At 42.1% G+C, this 17540-nt stretch overlaps 1 protein-coding gene and 1 pseudogene across 2 annotated transcripts in view; both read left to right on the top strand.

The window, feature by feature from the left end:
• Positions 1–379: 379 nt before the first annotated feature.
• The window catches only part of TMTC4 (transmembrane O-mannosyltransferase targeting cadherins 4), a 57664-nt gene continuing 40503 nt past the window's right edge, over positions 380–17540 (top strand). The window contains exons 1-5 of one of the 2 annotated variants that reach the window (XM_016123193.2): positions 380–523; positions 4195–4410; positions 7120–7235; positions 8387–8603; positions 12658–12745. In XM_016123193.2, coding sequence (XP_015978679.1) covers positions 4249–4410; positions 7120–7235; positions 8387–8603; positions 12658–12745 — 583 coding nt within the window. In that variant the 5' untranslated portion in view covers positions 380–523; positions 4195–4248. Of the gene's footprint in view, positions 524–4194; positions 4411–7119; positions 7236–8386; positions 8604–12657; positions 12746–17540 lie in introns of those variants that run through there. The other variant, XM_016123195.2, reaches the window with a different exon arrangement.
• On the top strand, positions 7461–7556 carry LOC118609463 (annotated as a pseudogene).

A 17540-nucleotide genomic window follows, 5' to 3' on the forward strand; every position in this document is an offset into this window, starting at 1 on the left:
CCCGGGGCTGGCAGACGACAGGAGGAAAGCACAAGCCTGTAGTGGCTCGCGAAGAACCGCGAGGTCCTGCTCCCGTAGCCCGCCGCGCAGGGCTGGGTAGAGACCGCCTCTTCCCGCCCGGGCCCCGCCCGGACTCCGCGGCAACAACATCGCTTCCTCCTCTCCCGCCGAGGCGGTCGGACCCTGCGCCGCTTTCGCCGCCGACTAGCGCCCTCTGTTCTGACGTCACTGGCTCGTCAGCCAATGGTCTGAAGAGGGTCTGGCTGCAGCGTGAAGGAGACGGCAGAAACAGCCAATGGCCACGAGGAGGGGGCGGGCCGAGGCGGGAGTGTGAGTGAGCTCCCGCACGCGTGGGGAGCTGCGGGCGGCGCGGGCAGCGTGCGGCGCGGGCAGGGGCGCGGCAGGGGGCGGGGGGCACGGCGCGGGCGGCCCCTCCCCTTGCCCAGCTCCGGGCGGGCGACCAGAGCGGCGGGAGTTTCCGCGCCCGGGAGGGAGATGTGGCCGCCGCTCGGGCTCCTTGCAGGTAACGCGCGGGGCGGCCCCTGCAGGGCCGAGCGGGGCGGAGCACACCGCGAAGCGAGCAGAGTTGGGCGCGGAGCGGACGCGGGGTCCCTGCTGCTGCCGCGTCCCAGGCTCCGGGGGCCCGGCGGCGGCGCGGCTGGAGTAGTTGGCGCTGGGACCCGGACTGCGGCCGGGGCCGGGGTCGCGGCGGCGCAGACTCCGGGCGCCCCGGTGTAAGCAGCACGCGGGACAAAGGGCGCGGCGTGGAGGGTGCGCTTTCCGCCTGCCCGCGCCCCGAGCTCCAGCTCCTGCGCTCCCTCCTCCTGGAGCCGCGGTCACCCAGCCTGCCCCAGCTGTGCGGGCGCTCTCTCGGCCCCGAACGCACCCGGCGCCTGCGACACCTGGTCTCGGGGCGCCGCGCCACCCCGCGCCTGGCCGCAGCGCCGGCGATGGCTTGGCTCAGCCGGGCTGCTTGGCAGTCTGCCCTGGGTTAAGGCGGTTTCCCTGCCGCGCGGCGAGTGACAGCTGCTCCGCGTGGCTGCAGAGCAGAGCCGCGGGCGAGGCGCGTGCCACCGGCCGGGCGCCGGGGGTCACCCAGCCGCCACTTCCCTGCGCGGGCTTGGAGTTTGGGGAAACAGAGCAGGTGGCGCAACGGCAGCCTCATCCTCTGCGAACTCTGTGGGGCTTCTGGGCTTGTGGATGTTGTGGTTGTGGGCTGTGTGTTTTCTTTCTTTTTTTAACCACACACAAAAGAAGGGAGGAGTTAGAGGAAAAATCTAGCCAGCGCGTTGTGAATTTCACACTGCTCTTTCCCTGGGAGAGCAGATGGATGGGGAGAATTCCTTGAGGAACAATTACATTAACGACTGACCGGATACCCTGCCTGTTGCCTCTCCCTGTAGTCCCGACCGCGCCTGACGCGCCCCAAATGAAAGTGGGGTAAAGTGATGCAGACCGACTTCGATGGGAAAATGGCTACAAGCTAGCGAGCTGGAAACTTTCTGGGACAGTGGAACTATGAATGGCAAGCCAAACACAGTCGTTCTTGCTGTAGGCAGGCATGGCCTTCGTGAAGGCGATCACAGAAGATAGCACTTTGAGTAGCACCCCTCCCCCTCTCCCCACCCCTCCCCCCGCGGGGCTGCGAAGCAGAGGGAGGTGGAATTGACCGTCGCCTTTGCCTTGAGGGCCCTAAGGGAGGAGCAGTCAGCTCAAGTCTCCAGATTCTGGGTCAGAAACTATCAAGTTCTTTAATCTGATTTCCAGAGGCACTGTCTCATCTCAGCCTGGCAAAGGGCAACTGGTGTGTGGATGGGTTGTTACTGATGAGGTAGAAAGGCCATCCTGAGGCCCGCAGGGCCCTTCAATGCATATGAAAGAATATTCTGTAGTAGATAGCTGCTGCTCATTTTTCCAGGTTTGATCTGCCATTCCTGTTTCCTGTAGTCCAGGCTGCCCTCAGCTATCAAGCTGTCACTGGTCCCAGGGGTTGGTTTGTTTTGAGGGAGCAGAGTAAGTTCCTTGTTTGAGGTCTTTTTGACCTTTTCATTGATGATTAATTTGTATTAACCCCTTTAAGTAGAGGTTTGAGAAGTTGAGAATAAAGAAACTTATGCTTTGTTCCAAATTTAATGTACTGGTAAGGCTGCTTAATTCCAAACAGTGCGAAATGGGCACAGGAGTCAGATAGTGTCAGAGCACCAACTTTATCACTGGTAGAACTGATTAGAGCGCCACTTAGACTGAGCCATGTCTGAGACCACAGTGTGTTTCCCTCTTCTCACTCCTCCTGTCAAACTTACCATCCAGCCACACCCAGGAGCCAGGGCTCCCAGGCAGGATATCACCTAGAAACAAGGAATAGGGCCTCGCAGCCAAGGGCTCATCATGAGAAAAATAGAACATGTCCCTTTCTATTTCATGGCCTGCATGATGGCCTATGTATGCACCTGTAATTTGGAGTTGACCAATGTTTTATCCTTTCATTGGAAAAGAAAATAAAGCAGTAGGTGGTAGCTGGAATCTGCCCCTCCCCTTGCCACACTTGAAAGCATGCATTACATATGGTGGGGAAAGTCAAGAGACCAGCAGTGAAAGAGTTTCAGAGCATTTGCTCTCTCCATTGAAAATCTGGATCTCTTTTTAGCATCATAAGATAATGTGTCCATTGACTGTTGGATCTGTCCACATTCATGCAGATAGAAGCTTATTGAAAGGATGCTTGTGATCTCAGATGGCCTGTTTGGCTGACTTACTGATTCTATAACCTGGGGTATTCCCTTGGGAACCTGGAAACAAATGCATCCAAACTGCCTTCCCTATCAAGGGGCCTGGGATTCTCGTTCATCTCAGCGTGAAAGGAATGGGGGCAGGTCTTTTACTAGAGAAGACAGCCTCAGTACCAATAAACCAAATACTAAAGGGGATTTTCAAAAGAAAATAGTTCTGGGCCTGTGCTTGCACCATCCTTGAAGAAAGTACTTATAATAAAGCTAACCTCCCCTGGACATTTATTAAAGCACTGTTTCTAAGCACTTGAGGTGGATGTCTTGTTTAACCCTTCTCACAACCACGTTAAGGTCGGCACAGTATCATCCCCACTTTAAAGATGAGGGAACTGAGGCCCAGAGGGGTTAAGTAACTTCTCCAAAAGTACATAGAATTGGAAACTGAGCATTTGACCCAAACATCCTGGTAAATCCAAAGAAAGCACCTATTGAGGGTGTGGAGGGAATGGGGACACACAAAATGTGGTTTGGGGAGGTAGTTTGGTATTTGGGCAAATTCCAAGGCGGGAGGCTGTTAGGCAGCCCTCACTGCTGGGATACTGTGCTTTGCAGAGTAGCACTGGCAGTAGACTCTGAGAGGATAGGGGACACGTACAAGGCCACAGAGCTAAGTGGCAGGACTGAGAGACAAAAATTTCTGGCTCTAATATTTTGCCTCTTTGAAAGAAAAGCTAAAAATAAGTGTATATTTACAAGCTGACTCTTTCACCAATATTGAAGGTTATATCCTCACCTAAAATAGCTTCTCCTTTTCTTTCGGAGCCCTTTCTGGGTAGATAATTGTCCCAAACCAGTTAGTCTACAATGTTTTCTCCTTCTGTCTATCATCTGTGTGTGAACCACTAACCTGGCCATTGATTCCGCACTCTACATCATCATCTCTATTAAACTTTCTCCTAGATTTTCATCTGACTAGCATGAGTGTCTTGAGTTCTCAGAATCAGAATCATGTTTCATACCCCACCCTCTACATATAATGCACTAAGACCCATCAATAAATATTTCTTAGTTTTTCTTGATTGGATGAAGATGGTAACTTTTTTTAAATTTTTAACTTTGTAAACTGGTGCCTGGATTAGAAAAAGTGATTTCCTTTATGGGGTTGGAAAATATAGCAATCCATTAAATCAGTGTTTTTCAAGGACAGTCCAACATCAGACACCCAAGGATTTCTAATTCGGGAGGTTGCAGTTGAGCCCGGGAGAATCTGTGTGTGTCCCAGGTGACTTTTCTGCCCACTAGAGTTGAAAAATCACAACTTAAAGTTTTTAATGAGCATGTCCTCTAAAATCTCAGCATAAACGACTGTCTAACTCTTGTTCATTTAAGTAAATATGTCCATTGCAGAAACATTCCTAACAATGCATTGTGAATATTTATTTATATCATGTTATTTTTCTTCCAGATTTCTAACCAGCATAATGCTGAAGCCCGAGGCTGGCAGCCTGCAGTTTTCACAATGGCCGAGTTGGAGGCCGATTTGGATCACATCATTCCATCTTCGGTTCTTCCTCCTTTCTGGGCTAAGTTAGTAGTGGGATTTGTTTCCCTCCTGTGTTTTGCACGTAGCTATGATGGAGATTTCGTCTTTGATGACTCTGAAGCTATTGTTAACAATAAGGTTTGTATCAATTTTTTTCTACTATACTTAACTACTTCCCTATGTCTCAAAAATAATCTAAATTTGTGTCGAATAACTTTCTATTAAACTTGTGTTAAGCATTTGCCTGGGCCCCAGTTGTGCTCTAGATTTCCCGTCTTGTTTGATTAGCATCTCCTTGACTTAGGGCCCCTTTTCTTACTGGCAGCAGAGTCTCCAGCCCCCACCTAACTTCATGCTTTACCTCCCTATGTACCTTACATGAGTCCCTATTCCAGACACATATCAGAGAGACTGTTATTCTGAGATTACAAGGCAAGGGCATTGCAGACTAAGTATTTCAGGTTTTGTGACAGATTTTCAGAACTCTAGGCTAAAACTATTCCCCTTCACCCCCATAACTCCCCCAAATCATCCATTTTGCTACAGTGATGGATAAGTCTGATCACCCGCCAAAAGATACATCCTCAGCAGCAGACGGCAAGCTAGCTTCTTCTTTGTCCTTCACTGATAGCGTCAGGACAGCCTGCTGACAGCTGTTGAAGGACGGGGAGTGTGCTGCCTGTGGATGATGCAGCTCCTGCTCATTTCGTGTTTGGAGACTCAGATTTGCTGAATTTGCAATATTCCAGCTGGTTTTGCTCATCAGTGGATACTGTATCAGTGCAAGAAAAATGATATTCTTTTTTACTCACTAACTAGAGATAGGTGAAGAAGAAATAGATTTGTGAGAAGGGAAGAAAAAAGATTTAAGGGTGCTAAACAAGAAACTCGAATGCAGGGAGGGTCTATGGGAGAAAGAACGTGGAAATGACACAGATAAGAGCTTTTGTGACAATCTAGTTACTCAGCAGATATTTTATGTGTGTCCCTTAACCAATGAAGAGAGTTTGAAGGCATACACTAACGCCTGCCCCCACTCATCTCCCCCGCCCCCTGCCGCTTCTCCCACACTCCCTCTCTTAATGCAACCGTAGAAACTTTGTAACACTGTTGAATAATGCTCTTAAATTTTTGAAGTCATAGATTCTACCAAATGAGGAGTCATTTTTATATTAACAATGTTAGAAAAAATTCTCTATGACAAACGTTTTTTCCTGTGGGGCAGGGGAAATGACTGTATTGCAGATATTTTATTTGTAATATATTGCAATTGATTTTCTCTATTTTAATGGTGCAAAACAGCATTATTGATGCTTGTTTTTCATTCAAGTTCTTCACTTGTAATTTTCCTCAAGTTCATCCAGCAGTTGTTGCAGATGTTTCTGTTTCAGCTTTTTTTTTTTTTTTTTTTTTAGAAAAAAAACTATGCTTACAATAAAAATAAGTAAGTTTGTAGCTAAAAGTAACTATGTCACATTCCTGGCTTAATATCTACAGAATTGCTTTTCTAACAGGGATTGAGGATATGACTTTATTTTGAAATTTCATTCTTTATTTTATTGAGAGTTTCTTGACTCTTCCACTTTCATTAAGTAGAAGACATATAAAGTGTTAACTCAGAACCTATGTGGAGGAACTTTGGTGAGCGGAGCAGGGTAAAACATAAGTTCTCTTGTATGTGGAGTGCCCTGGTGTATGAGTGTAATTCTCATCTTTCCTTCTGCACGGGGTAAGGCAGATGAAGCCATGTTGTGGCCCTACTGCACTTTGTCTTGGCAGTGTTTTGTAGAGTATCACACTGTGCCCCTTTGTTAACTTGCTAGACCTCCCCTTTTTTTTTTTCCTGTTTAATGAAAGGCACTCCTCCATTCATTGGCACTGTGCCTACAGTAATGTGAAACAGCCTGTTATTGGGTTTTATTGGTGTTAAAGACTGTTTTCCAGATGCTTCCTTGTAGTGCTGAGTTGCCTTCTTTCATTGAGATGATGATTTTCTATGAGACAGTGGAGTTAGCAGGAATTTCAGACATAACACATCTTTCTCATAAATTATTATTAGGAAAAAATTGACCTTCCTGTAGCATGCCCTGCTCTGTGTAGGCTACACCTAATCAAATATTTAGAGCTTTATTGGTGTTCATTTTCTGCTCAAATGAAGGGAAAATTCTTTGCCCATCCCCTTCATAACTAAACAAGTACTCCTGAGACAATGCAAAAGAAATAGACTTCCATTTTTCTGAATAAACTCAGCGAGTGAATTACAGAACCTTCTGCAAATATCTAATAGACTTGTAGAGGGGGTTGGTACACTCAAAGCCTCTGAAGCTGATACCCATTGGATGTGAAATCTGCCCTCAAAGTGGTTATCAGGTGACCAAATTTGCATCTCGTTTCTCAAGCCTTTCCCTTTGAGTCATGAAGCACTTAAGTAGCTGGAACTCACTGAACTCCACTGTGTGTCATGGATGCTGGTTGCTCTCATGGGCCGGCCGTGATTTGACACACTTCCTCTATTCTCCACTTTCTAGTTGTTATAAGCTGCAAAAACTGTCTAGTTTGAATGCTTTGTCCCGGGAGGAGAGGAAACGGTTGCAGTGTTTTTAGTAGGTACGGGTAGAGTGAGTTGACTCTCATTTTGGAGAGATCAATATGAAATATGTCAGAGGGTACAGTAGAGGCCTGGCTATGTCCTAGGTGAGTGATGCTGGTGGCCTGGCCTAGGATTGGTGGGAGAAATGGCGAATAGAGGCATGAGGAATTTTAAGAAGAGGATGTGGCGAGGGCTTAGATATGGGAGGAGGAGTCATGTCTCCTTTGTTCAGTATGTCCCCGATTGTATTCCTGCAGGACCTCCGAGCAGAAACTCCCCTTGGGGACCTGTGGCATCATGACTTCTGGGGCAGTAGGCTGAGCAGCAACACCAGCCACAAGTCCTACCGACCTCTCACCGTCCTGACTTTCAGGTGAGGTATGGCAGTGTGGGCTATATGGGAGGGTCACCCAAAGCTTGTGCATAATATTGCACCAGGTTATATGTGACAAAGTTCCCAGGGTTCATGAGTCAAGTCAGCGGTTCCTAGGGAAATATAAGCCACTCACCTATATGGATCTCCCAGAACTATATGATAATTTCAACCATTAGGAGTTAGTCATAGGAAGACAGAGAATATGCACAAGGAAACTTTATTGCAGGGCTCACTTTGGCTAAAAGTGAAACAATACAGAGGTTAGCATGGCCCCTGTATAAGGATGACATGCAAATTGGTGAAGTGTTTCATTTTGTACAGTTCTTGGAGGTTGGACCCTTTGCTGTTTAATACTGAGGAAACAATATACATCAAGGCAACATATGGCATTTAATGAAATTATGGGGTTTTTTTTCACGACAAAAAAGTATAAATTTTTCTACTGTTAACAAGTCAATAGGCAAAAACAAAATGAAGTTTAAAACAGTCTCTCCCCTCATTAATCAGAGAGCCATTTGCATTAAATAGATTTATTCACTGCACAGAGTTCCTATTCATAGCCATTTCTTGGATGCGTTAAATACTTGTGTATAGATCTCTCAAAGAAGCATGGAAATGATGAATTGGAACCACTGGTAACTGAATAGCAGGCAGAAACAAGAACCCCTGACAATGAGAAAGTGTTTCATTGTTCAGAAGGCTGGTGGACAAAACTATACAGGATTACTTTTTATTTTATTTTATTTTTTGGATAAGCAAGTTACATGACTATCTTAAATCCAGGTTCCTATGGGGTAGCCCTGAGTAATGTAGTATGTCTTTTTGGAGTGCAGTCTTCCTCTTTTTTGCACTTAAAAAAAATTGTCTAGCCTTCCTTTTGCTTTCCTTCTCCAAGTATTTTCTGTGCCACACCTCTGAAATCCACATATCGTCCATTTCCCGCTCTGCAATTAATTACATTCTTACCTTTTCTTTAATCTTCTGAGCTTGACAGACATTATTTATCTCATGGTATTTTACCTAAGTTGCACAAAGTCTTCCTCTTCTCCTTTTAATATTTTCACTCACCATCCTTTTCCTTCAGACAGTTTGCATTTTATTTCACATGCTTCTGAGCATCTGTTCTGAGCACCCTTTGTTTGCTACAGGGTTAACTACTATTTGTCGGGAGGCTTCCACCCCGTGAGTTTCCACATGGTCAACATCCTCCTGCATGGTGGCATCTCCGTTCTCATGGTGGATGTCTTCTCGGTGCTGTTTGGAGGCCTTCAGTACACCAGTAAGGGCCGGAGGTTAAACCTGGCCCCCAGATCATCCCTGCTGGCCGCACTGCTGTTTGCTGTGCATCCGGTGCACACTGAGTGTGTAAGTATTGTCTGTCTGTGGCATCTGCACTCATATAAGGACAAGAAGCGGTCCATATATCAGTTTGTTTCCTAAAACAGGCTTCCTTTCTATGCTTGTAGAGCTGTAGAAAGTTTACACTGCTATGCCCTGCCAGACATTTGAAACAATTGTTTGTAGGTCCATTAGGTCTTTCATATGGAAACATGGAAAGTCTCAGACTGGTGAAGACTTTATAATGACTGTACGGTATTATGATCTCTGGTGATACTTTCTGTTTTGCTTATATGATCACACTATAAAGGTATGAATGTTGAATGTTGCCTGGGTTTGGGGTCTAAAAGCCAGAGACTAAGATTACCTTTCATCGGCGAAGGGTCTGATGCAATTTCCTATGTTAGGTGAGAGATTTAAAATTTGCAAAATAATTTCTCATACTATCATGATGGTCACAAAGACTGTGGAATCAGATGGAGCAGCATAACAATTTCCACTTTACGAAAGAGGAAATGGCCTTGGAAGACAAATAAAGGATTTACCTTAAGTCAGTCATGTAGCTGGTGGGAGTAGGGGATACACCTTAAAATGTGTTTGTCTGAGGTCTGGTCAGAGGAATTTGTATATAAACTGTGATCAGATAGATTTTGTTTCTATGTGAGTTCTCTTATGGTCTAAATGTTCTTTGGGACCTAGAAATAATATATGCATTCATCAGAAATAAAGGAATTTCTGGCAAAAGTACTAATTTACTGTTTTGATCCTTATCTAACTTTATGTGATCTTAAAAGCAAAACAAAATATTTAAATTATTAACCAAAGAAATTTTTCTAAAATTCTGATTTTAAATATTGAGAAGTTAATTTATAGAAGAATTTGAAATGCCAACAAGTATAACTGGATGAGTGTACTCGTGGGTGCACACATACGTCCCAGATAAATGCAATCTGGGAACATGTTCACCGCAAAATTTTACATTTGAGATACTTGAACATAAGCCAAGGGAAGTTTAGCTATAGGAGAAGGGTATATCTGAAAATTTTTTTTATCTCCTCCCTTCCATGAAAGCCATTCAAATTCATATTGCAAGGAAACATTATGGGTCATTAAAAATTAGCATTTCAAAACCAGATAGTCTGTATGTTCACCTTTCATTGTTTTGACAAATAGTATTCAGTTTCCTCCTATCTACACCTTACTGCTATTTCTCACTGTAAATTTAACCCAGCTTTGAAAATGAGCAAAGAGCAGGACCACCCAGGGAACCAGATGGAAGGCGAGTTCCCAGGGGTTTCCAGGCCCATACAGAGGAAGCAGCCCTGCGCTCTGGGCCGTAGGCCTGGCCAGGGTCTCTAATAACAGCCCTGGGCACAGCATCCCCACCACCCACCCCACAAAACATGATCCTAGGTGACAATTGAGGATCGTATTGCTTCCGTTTACATTTATTACGGGAACGCATTGGCAATGTAGGCCCCTCCAGGTTTTAGTAGTGTAAACATCTTTGTATTAACATTTACATGTTTTGTGTCTTGACATTGAGACTGTTTTTTCTCACTGCAAATAAGAACCTACATTTTCCAATGTTCTGGGTAACCAGCCATTGACTTTGCCAAGACTGAGGGGTTCTGGGACACAGGACTTTCCTTTTTAAAATGGGGTCAGTCCCAGGCAAACTGAGATGAGTTAGTCACACCCTATAGATTTCCCACCTACCAGTCCCCAATTGGTAATTAAATAATTGTAATTAGGTGTTTTTTTGCTTCTCAACTGATATGAAAGTCTCTCATTTTCAAATATGCGACCTCTGACAGGCTAGTCACCAGAAGAGGGAAGAGAGCTAAGTAAAGGGGTTACCAAGCCCCTTGTCTCTTTGGAGACCAGGATGGAGACCTCAGGGATTCCCTGAGGACACTAGTGCAACTGTAAGTTTTCCTCATCTTCAGAGCATTGGTGAAGATTTTAAGTTACCTGAATTAAGGTATCAAAGAGGGCAGCTCAGGCCTCCTTAGTAATTTTGTTCATCCAATAAACTCAGAGTTTAATACTGAAGGGATTGGGTGGAGAAACATTCTCTTTACCCCCTTTCCTTACTTCTTTCTTATGGCCCCTGTGCACATTGTTTCTAGCTTTATGGATTTGGGGCAATTGCAGTGATTTCTCCAGAAAATTGTGGGAGAGGAAGAAGTTTCTTTCTACCTTCTAGGTTCTTTCAGCTGGTCTAATAATTAAATCAACATGAGATATATTAATGAGGAAAAAACCAAATTTAATTATGTATGTACATACAGGAACCCTACATGTATAGGAGAGTCAGAGATTCCACATACATGAGAGATTCAGAGACGGAAAGGAAAAATGAGGTATATATGGCATCCTGAGCCAAGGAATGACGTAAGATGCTGTGGGGCTTCTTATGGATGATAAGAAGAGCGGATGCGCGGTAATTAGAAGTTTGCCCTGCCCTATAGATAGATCATAAAAAGTTATTTTTGGTAATAACTCATTATGGGTATGGCTTCCAATTTAGATTCTTCTAGGTAGTTAAGGGAGGAGCAGATGTTTCTCCTGAGCCCGTAGGGTCTCGATTGCCTTCAGCTCAAAATAATCCACATTTCAAAATGACACATATTGGGGAGGTTTGTTCTGAACTTCTTCAAAAATCCTGATATGAGTATTTCAGTTTATTTGTAAAGGGGAAAAGATAGCCTTTGTAAAGAACGTTGCCTGAAAGTAAATATTATACAAACGTTAGAAAGGAAAAATAGTCTCTTCATACTCATGCCTGTTACTCAAACAGACATGATACCTGCTTGGATAGCCTAGTACAGTTTTTTCTATGGAATCTCTATCATTTCTGTGCCAAAAATTCATTGTAAGGACTAAATGCTGGTTTTACTTTAAAACATTCGCCGTACTTTTTAAAGCTTGTTTTTCTTTATGTTAAACAATGTAATGTACATTGCTTAAGACTTGGAAGTATCTTCACCAATTAGCCAATTGTTTGTTTTAAAAATAAGTTTATGATATTTAAAGTTCATTTTAGTGCAAATCCGTCACTGCACCCAGGTAAGAAGTGGTTTAGGCTGGCTCTTTTGGCCCCTGTTCCTGGCATTAATCCAAACAACTTACTTCCCCTTCACTCATTTCAAGGAACCTTGTTCTCTGACCTCACCCTCTGCCCCAAATCCCTCAGCCTCTGTTCCCTATTTTGTCTTTTGTAACGGTTTGGGATTCTGGACCATGCTCAGACCTTGTAGGAAGCCACAGCTGGTAGAAGCCCCTCCTTTCCCTCTCATCATCCTGGCAGGAGGCTCACAGGACCAGCTGCTTCCTCCATCAATCACCAAGCTGCTACAGAGCCTCACTCTGATCTGTGTGTGTCCTTTTCAATTCCTTTCTTTCCTTATGTGTATAAAAGCATGCTTCAAGATTCATGAAGGGAACTAACAATGAGTCAGCACCTACTGTATGCCAGGCTCTGTTTGGTTTTGCTGCATCCCTGATTGGGTTACAGACCAGAGAATTCACAAACTCTCATTGCATATTCACTTCATTCATGAAAAAATTGTTCAATTTAACCTTCTGGCATATTGGCATACTTGTTCCAGACCTGTTGAACCTTTGTCTCTAGCATCCTTCTTGGGAGGTTTTTTTTGTGCGAGTGGCAGTCACAGATTGGATTCATCAGTGTGTTCAGCATTAGCAGTGTGTGACACCTTGGGTTGCCACATGCATCTGCGTCAGTAGTTCACGATCAGAATGGAAATCACCTTCAGCATTTCATATCTAACCAGTGTAGTGGAAAACTCCTAAAAAGCTTTCTTTTTAGCTATTGCTTGTACATACACTTGGGAATCATAGCAGTTAACGCAAGTTTTAGACCAAAAGTGGTAAGGAAATCAATTGTAGCATAAGACCAGGGGGATGATACGTGGTTACACAGATTACTTTAATGGATGCGAAGAGTCTAATGAGGTTTTTGTTTTCTGTTCCTAAGGAAGTTTTTGTATTTCCTAAGTGTATGATTTGTTTAAATTTTTTTTTAATGTAAGTTTTTTTCTTCTCTTCTTTTAAGGTTGCTGGTGTTGTCGGCCGTGCAGACCTCCTGGGTGCCCTGTTCTTCCTGTTGTCTTTCCTGGGCTACTGTAAAGCATTTAGAGAAAGTAAGCATGATGTTTGCCTTCTTAGTTTTGAGATGGGAAAATATTCATTTATATAAGTTTATCACTTTGCGGGAATGTGGGTCAAAAGATGTAAGCTCTCTGTAGATACCTTGTTTGCTTGATTGCTTTTTTAATAATACAAAGTTCGTACATCTGCGTTCTCGTGGGAGTGTCATGTTGGGTGGTGAAACCACGTGTTTTTGCTCTTGGTACTGAAGTGATTGATTTGCCATTTTATCTCCAGCAGAAGTGTAGGAGAACAAAACTGTTGGTTCTTTTTTTTTAAATTAAAACCTCTTAGAGAAAAAAAAATAGAAAAATGCCCAAATATATAGCTGTGAATATGCACCTGGACTGTGAGGTTTTTGTATTTTTGTTGGAGTGGTACTAATACTTACAAAGAAAGTCATTACTGTTGGAGTTGAAATGACAGATGTGTGTGTGTGTGTGTGGGGGGGGGTGTATGTAGAGGGATGGATTGCCTGATTATTAGCAACATTATTGAGATACAGCAGAATCTCTGTATAACTGTACTCATTATATGGATTCTGATCATGTCCAAGTCAAATCATACCCTCCAAATGGAAATTGGATTGATACATTTAGCTTATATAGCAGTTATATATGCTAATTCCAGCAAGTTATACATTGAATTTCTGTATCTGAAGAGGTTAGAAGTTTATGGACTGTAGAATTCTCTTTTTATATATCACAATCACCCGTTTATATTTTGGTGTGGGGAGAGAGGAGAAGAAGGGAAAGTGAGAGGGGTGATTTCCTGTGAATTGCTTGAGTAGAGCAATTGAAGTTGAAGCAGTTGTACTTTGGCTTTCTTGAGCCTTTTCCACAGTGTTTCTCAAAGCTTAAATATATATCAGGGCTGCCAGGGCCTTAACACTATTGTCATATACTGATGCTTACATTTGATGTCTTGATGTCTCCTGTGAATGAATCTCTTAATGATGAAGAGCAGACCACTCAGTCAGGATTTTGTGTGCGCTGGGGCTGGCAAAATAGGAGAGCTCAGTGGGGGTGAACGGGGACCCACAGGCTACTCTCTCCTCTCATATGGCCCACAAGCTAAGAATGATTTTTACAGTTTCAAATGGTTGAAGGGAAAAAAAGGAATAATTTTTTGTGACATGTAAAAAGTTATATGAAATTCAGATCAGTGTCCATATATAAAGTTTTATTCGAACATGGGCACACCCACTTGTTTTCATTTTGTCTATACTGCTTTTACCCTACAATGGCAGAGATGAATAGTTTTGATAGAGGCTGTCTAGACTGCAGTGCCTAAGATACATACTGGCCTGATCCTTTACAAAGTTTGCTTACCTCTGGGACAGATGATTCATAGAATAGCTGTCACCATCTGAGTATTTCCAAACATTTTTTGTAGCAACTATTAATAAGGGTTTCCAGCAGGAAGTTTTTTACTCATAAACATAGATGATTGCTATTAATATAATGGTTGCCATTTAGTGACTATCTGCCGACATATGTCTACGTTTATTTTTTTTTTTCTAATTTAATTATGTGACAATATTTAAGGTAGGTGGAATTACTGTCCCATTTTCCAGATAGAGAACTAAGAATTTAAGTAGCTTTCCCAGAGTCACATAGCTATTTATGGCAGAACTGGGTTTACGCTTGTATCTGTCTTACTAACTTCAAAGCCAGTGCCAATTGCATTGTGCTGGTCTGATTCCCTGTACTCAGGGGACTGTGAGGCAAGCGTGTCAAAAAAAATCATTAAAAATAGCCAGGAAGTACATTCACTTCTATTAACAAATTGTTAAAATGTTAGATGTGATAATGACATCACAGGTACCTGCTGAAATATTTATGGGTGAAATGGTATAATGGCTGGGATTTGCTTCAAAATAATCTGAGAAGAGACAGAAAGTGTGTTAGAGCATAGATGAAGCCAGCTAGGAGTCAGTAATTATTTAAGGTGAATGACAGGGGCTTTAGGGCTCTTATATCGGCATCTCCGCTTCTGTTTTTTTGTTTTTTTTCTAAGAGGTATCTTTTTTTTTTAACAGCCAGGTGAGTCATCTGATTAAGAATCAATAGATTTTTGGTGACTTTTTTAATCTTTAAAATATTGTGTTCATCTAAGACCATCAGATTATATATTTTTAAGCCTTTTTTTTTCTTTCCAACATTACAGAGAACCAGTGAATATTTAATGATTTAATAATTTTGTTATGGAATTGTGAAAAAAATTTTAAAACTAAAATGTAATAATATAATTTAGCATTTAAACATGAAAAATTTTAAATATTAGAATAGGCAACTGGAATAAATTTATAAAATATTTGATACAAAAGAGCATAGGCGGTATAAAAATAAGTCATTAATAAAATGAACATCTGTGAACTCGTCTCCCAATGTAAAAGAAGTCACCTTTTCTAAAATTGAACAATTTCAAGATTCCTGCTTTCTCACCCTTCCCCCACTGCCTCTCGTCACTAGCCCTTTGCCCACATGGGACCATCCCTGAGGCCTGAGGTTCTTCCTCCTCCCTGAGGTCTCTGTGGGTTTGGGAGACAACCACTTAGAAGGCATTTGCTTCCTTTGCTCTCATTCCCTACAACTCCCAGGTAGTATCAGTCCCCAAAATAAATGTTAGTAAGGCTACTTGCCTTATCGCTTGCTCTCAAGGATTCTAAAAGAGCTTCTGAACAAGTTTACCTTTCGAGAAATACTATCCTAGGATGAAAATAGCATACCGACTAGATTCTTTTCTCTTGTGATTTTTTTCATGTCTTGGAAATTAGTGGGAGTTCCCTTAACAGACAGGAAAACGAAGAATTAATTATGTTATTTAAATTTCATTAGATGTTTTTCCTGTATTTTTGTTGTGGTAAGATGTACATAATATAAAATTGACCATTTAAACTATTTTTAATTGTACCAGTTCAGTGGCATTAAGTTCACTCATATTGTTCTGTAACTGTTACCATCATCCATCTCCAGAACTTTCTCATCTTCCTAAATGAAAACCTATTAAATAGTAACTCCCCATTTACTCCTAGCCTCAGCCCCTGATCACTGCCATCTTACTGTCTGTCCATGAATTTGACTGTTCTAGGTATGTCATATAAGTGGAATCATGTAGTATTTTGTCCTTTTATGTCTGGTTATTTCATTTAGCATAATGTATTCAAAGTTCGTCTATGCATTTTGTTTGTCTATGCATCTGTCAATGGACATTTGGGTTCTTTCTACTTTTGATTTTCATGAATAGTGTTGCTGTGAACATATGTATAACCAATAAGCTTTAAAAAGCAATAGACAACGTCCTTTTAACCTCCCCCCCCCCATAAAAAGACCTAGGCAGGATTGAAAACTCTTCTAGGACAGGCTATATTGTTTTGATGTTCTAGGTATTTATAGTTATGTGCCCAGAACATCCATATAGGAACTACCAGTAGTTTTCAAGAATAGATTGGGAATGGCCTGTGAGATATTTTGACCTACTGCACTTCTTCCATCCTGTGTGTACAGGCTGACCACAAGGCTCAGGTCATATGTCTAGGAGCACATGTTCTCTCAAACCCGTGACTCTACGAAAACACAGTGGAAAGGTGACCCCGCTGGCCCCAGACTGTACCATGTTCACTTAGGACTCATTTATACCCAACCACTTCTCACCCCAATTTATTATTATTATTTGATCTTACCCAGATAAAACCACCACTCTTCCTGTGACTCATTATTTTTCTGACACAGCAGAGAGTTTGGGGACAGCTGAATAAAACAGCTTCAAGTACAGAGAATAGCGGTAGTGACTTTTCCCAAGACCGAATGTTAACTTAGCAATAAGGAATGTCCAGCTCTTTCTGGGCTGGCATTTCCCCACCTATGATGCCTATAAAACTCCCAATAGACACATGGCCCCCAAGGATCTGGCGGAGTGAGGAATTGCACCTGCCCTAGCCACATAGAACATTCAGGGCCTGGGGGTGGCTTTTCTATAAGATTGTGAGTGGGAGAGTGGGAGGGGGTCCATTTACTTCCTCTCTGTTCTGTTTATTACAAACCATGGTATCTCATGTGCTTGTCAGTTAAATCTAAATCTGCAGTTCAGTAGGATTACAATTTATCAGTAGTCTTATTTTTCTTGAAGAAAATTAAAAATTAGGTCTGTTGGATTTTCTCAAAGATAACTCTAAAGTTTCATGAAGTATCATTAATTTTAACATATCTTTTTCTTCAAGTAACTACTCCCTATTCTAAATGAATGGCAAAGACATCAGAAGTGCTTTTTGAAGATAGTGCTTAATATCGATAGGTTTAACATATGTGGGACACGTCGTTTAGGAAGTATAATAAAACCTCATTAATTCTAAAGATTATTCTTATAAAATAATGGGAAAACTATCAGGAGACTAAAAATTCTTCTATCAAGTGAATCAATACATTTATTAGCCTCCTTTAATATAGTTGTTCTCACAGAATGGTGAAAAACTAAAGATATTTTATATCGTTTACCTAGATCCTTTTACTAACCTATTCTCTGTTGCATTTCACATTTATATGTATTCTGATATACGTATCTTTTTAATTTATTTGTAAATTATAAAATTATTTCCAAGAGCCATCCATAGGAAAGATAGGTTTTTGGGTTTGTTTGTTTGTTTGATTGTTTGTTTGTTTGTTTGTTTTAATGAAGCCTTTGGAAACTAATAGCAAGGTAAAAGTGCTTAATGTGTAATGGTCTTTCAATTAATACTTTGATTCATAAGAAAATAGTGAAGTATATTTCAGTATTAATGGAACTCTA

The sequence above is a fragment of the Rousettus aegyptiacus genome, unplaced genomic scaffold (assembly GCF_014176215.1).
Source record: "Rousettus aegyptiacus isolate mRouAeg1 unplaced genomic scaffold, mRouAeg1.p scaffold_m13_p_11, whole genome shotgun sequence".
Lineage (NCBI taxonomy): Eukaryota > Metazoa > Chordata > Mammalia > Chiroptera > Pteropodidae > Rousettus > Rousettus aegyptiacus.